The sequence below is a fragment of the Tupaia chinensis genome, unplaced genomic scaffold, assembly GCF_000334495.1.
Source record: "Tupaia chinensis unplaced genomic scaffold, TupChi_1.0 Scaffold150175_1, whole genome shotgun sequence".
In the NCBI taxonomy this organism is placed as follows: domain Eukaryota; kingdom Metazoa; phylum Chordata; class Mammalia; order Scandentia; family Tupaiidae; genus Tupaia; species Tupaia belangeri.
The window spans coordinates 386,018-388,697 of record NW_006210013.1 but is presented as its reverse complement, the minus strand read 5'-3'; the positions used below and the strand labels follow the sequence as shown (position 1 = coordinate 388,697).

Sequence of the window (2,680 nt, the reverse complement as noted above, 5' to 3'; positions counted from 1 at the left end):
AGCCTGCCATCCACTCTCTCAGTCTGCAACACTATTATTTATTAATCAAGGTACTGTGTTCTATCATTGAGCAATTACAGTATCTAAGAAAGGCCCAAGGATTACAAAGAGAAAGCTAAATTACATGGTTGTGATTTATAGTACATTCGAGTACTTTAAAATGGCCCACAGAGCTATTTTTCGACATAGGCCTGGAAGAAAAGATTCCAGGGTATCGACTAAATATTAAGATGTTTTAAAAATTATTTTAATTGCCAGAGCATTTGCCAGAGAGAGAGAAGAAGAAGAGGGAGAAAGCACACCCTGGTGAGCACAGTCTTGCTGCAATCCCTTCTCCTCCATTTCTCCATCCTTTTCGGATATGGGCCACACACATGTACCTGGCATGTTTTTCAAGCCACCAGGGCCAGGATTTGAACCTGGTGAGCACAGTCTTGCTGCAATCCCTTCTCCTCCATTTCTCCATCCTTTTCGGATATGGGCCACACACATGTACCTGGCATGTTTTTCAAGCCACCGGGGCCAGGATTTGAACCATGAGCAGCCCCGTGAGGTCCAGTTCCCTTAATTACCAGGCTACAGGCTGCCCAAGATTTTTTTAAAGTGTTCTCAGCACTTTAACTTGATACTCTTTAGCCCTTAAGTCTTGCCCTCTTATATGAGGGGACTTCAGAAAGTTTGTGGGAAAAGTGGAATTAAAATACAAGTTGATTTTGTTGCAAAAATATTTAAATCCATACATAGTCCTTTCATAATACACGTTTTCCATGAACCTTTTGAAAACCCCTGGTATTTTTCTCTTGTTGTTTTGGGAAGGTTGGTCTCATCTCTCCAGGTAGATGGTAAGAGTCTCAAGGGCAGGCCAAAACTGAATCTTCTCATCTGGATCCTGCAGAGTGAACAGTGCAGAGATGTCTGATGGCTGGCATGTGAGAGCCAAGTGGCATGGTTGGGACATAGTGGCAGGGAGCTGCCAGACCATGGGAACTGTGACTCTTAGGGTGGACTCTTAGGGTGACTAGGATGGACTCTTAGGGTGACTAGGATGGACTCTTACGGTGAGAAATAGAGGAGAGACATTTGCCGACCCTGGCTTCCACAATTTGGAGATGAAGGATGACGAGGTAGGAAGTCCTAGGTGAGAAGGAGCTGGCATGAGACAGCCGAGAAGCCAGAGAGACAGGGGCCTAATTCCGTTGGGGATGCACTGGCCAGTGGCTACTGCAGAGGGACAACAGTCTGGTCTGAGAGCGTCCTGCCCTCCCACCTCTTCCAGAGAGTGTGGGCCTGGGCAGCCTCTTGCCCTCGCTGGCTAACCTTGAAGACTATGAAACAGGAGCCTGCTGCCATAATCTGTAAGCCTTCGCAGGATTCTCACACAGTCGGGAACTTGAGACTGTCCCTCCAGTGTCAGTGAAAGGCATAGCGGAAGCTCCTCTTCCACCTGCGATGGCACGTCCAGACGTTTCCTTCCCTCGGACCAGGGTCTGCCCCGCCAACCCAGTTATCTTCTCTTCCTGGTATTTCACCTGCTGGTGTCATTGCTTGGCACAAGTTCCCAACAAGGAAAAGACACCAGTTACCTTCGCTACTCATGAGCCACTCCAGGTCCCATCTAAGGCAGGAGCAGCGAGGCGGTCAGAGTGAGCTCGGGCAGTGGTGCCACCCCGCCGCGCTGCAAGCTGACAGCCCTGGGTGTGCAGGGAGATGGGATGCGGAGGGGCTGGGCCAGGGACTGCAAGTGCACCTGTGGAGGGCCCAGCCTCGGGGGCAGCGGCGGCCTCTCAGGACCTCAGGTGGCACGAGCCTGCTTGGGTGAAAGGACTGGGGGATCGGGAGGTGACACACCGTGCAACTTGAATGTGGTTGAGAGGTGACGTGCCTTTTCTTTCTTATCCCCCTGGTGCTGTTTTTCTATCTTGACTGCAAATCAGTGATCTTTGTACTGGAGCAGAAAACAAATAAGGAGCATCACAAGGACAGGGGCTGGCAATACCCTGTGGGGCTGAGCATCTGCAGTCGCGGTATTTTAACAGTGCTATTCTGCTTTCCATGGCTGTTGGTAGGACATGGCAGAGGCATGTTGGGAGTCTCTGTCGAAATGGAGCACCTGCCCCCCAGGTTATGCTGTATGGACAAGCCTAGAGATCAAAGAAGGGGGAGATGGTAAAGCCCAGAGGCAACAGGAAAGAACTGAGGAGGATCTGAGAGAAGAAGGCTCCCTTCCGTCTCAGAGCTTTGGCCCTGGTGGTTGGCACCACTGCCAAGGGAGGTGTGGGAAGGAGGCTGGTTCTTCAGTACCATCATTCACACCAGGTTCTGCTGCCTATCGTGGGCCCCGAGGACCCCAGCTACAGTGGGAGCACTGGTGGCCTCACTCCCAGGGTGTCGGGGTGCTCTGACATGTTGGCACTGCTTCCTTTTGCACAGGGGCCCTCCCAGGAGTTCCAGCAGCGACCCTGACTTCGTGGTGGTGGACGGCGTGCCCGTCATGCTCCCGTCCTATGACGAGGCTGTGAGTGGCGGCTTGAGTGCCTTAGGCCCCGGGTACCTGGCTTCCGTGGGCCAGGGCTGCCCCTTACCCGTGGACGACCAGAGCCCCCCAGCATACCCTGGCTCAGGGGACACGGACACAGGCCCGGGGGAGTCAGAAACCTGCGACAGTGTCTCAGGGTCTTCC

At 52.6% G+C, this 2,680-nt stretch overlaps 1 protein-coding gene across 2 annotated transcripts in view; it reads left to right on the top strand.

Moving 5' to 3' along the window:
- The window catches only part of LOC102479626 (sushi domain-containing protein 4), a 9,894-nt gene that overhangs the window by 5,533 nt on the left and 1,681 nt on the right, over positions 1 to 2,680 (top strand). Inside the window, exon 3 of one of the 2 annotated variants that reach the window (XM_006171979.3) lies at positions 2,431 to 2,673. In XM_006171979.3, the coding sequence (XP_006172041.1) occupies positions 2,431 to 2,673 (243 nt within the window). The remainder of the gene's footprint in view (positions 1 to 2,430; positions 2,674 to 2,680) is intronic. The other variant, XM_006171980.3, reaches the window with a different exon arrangement.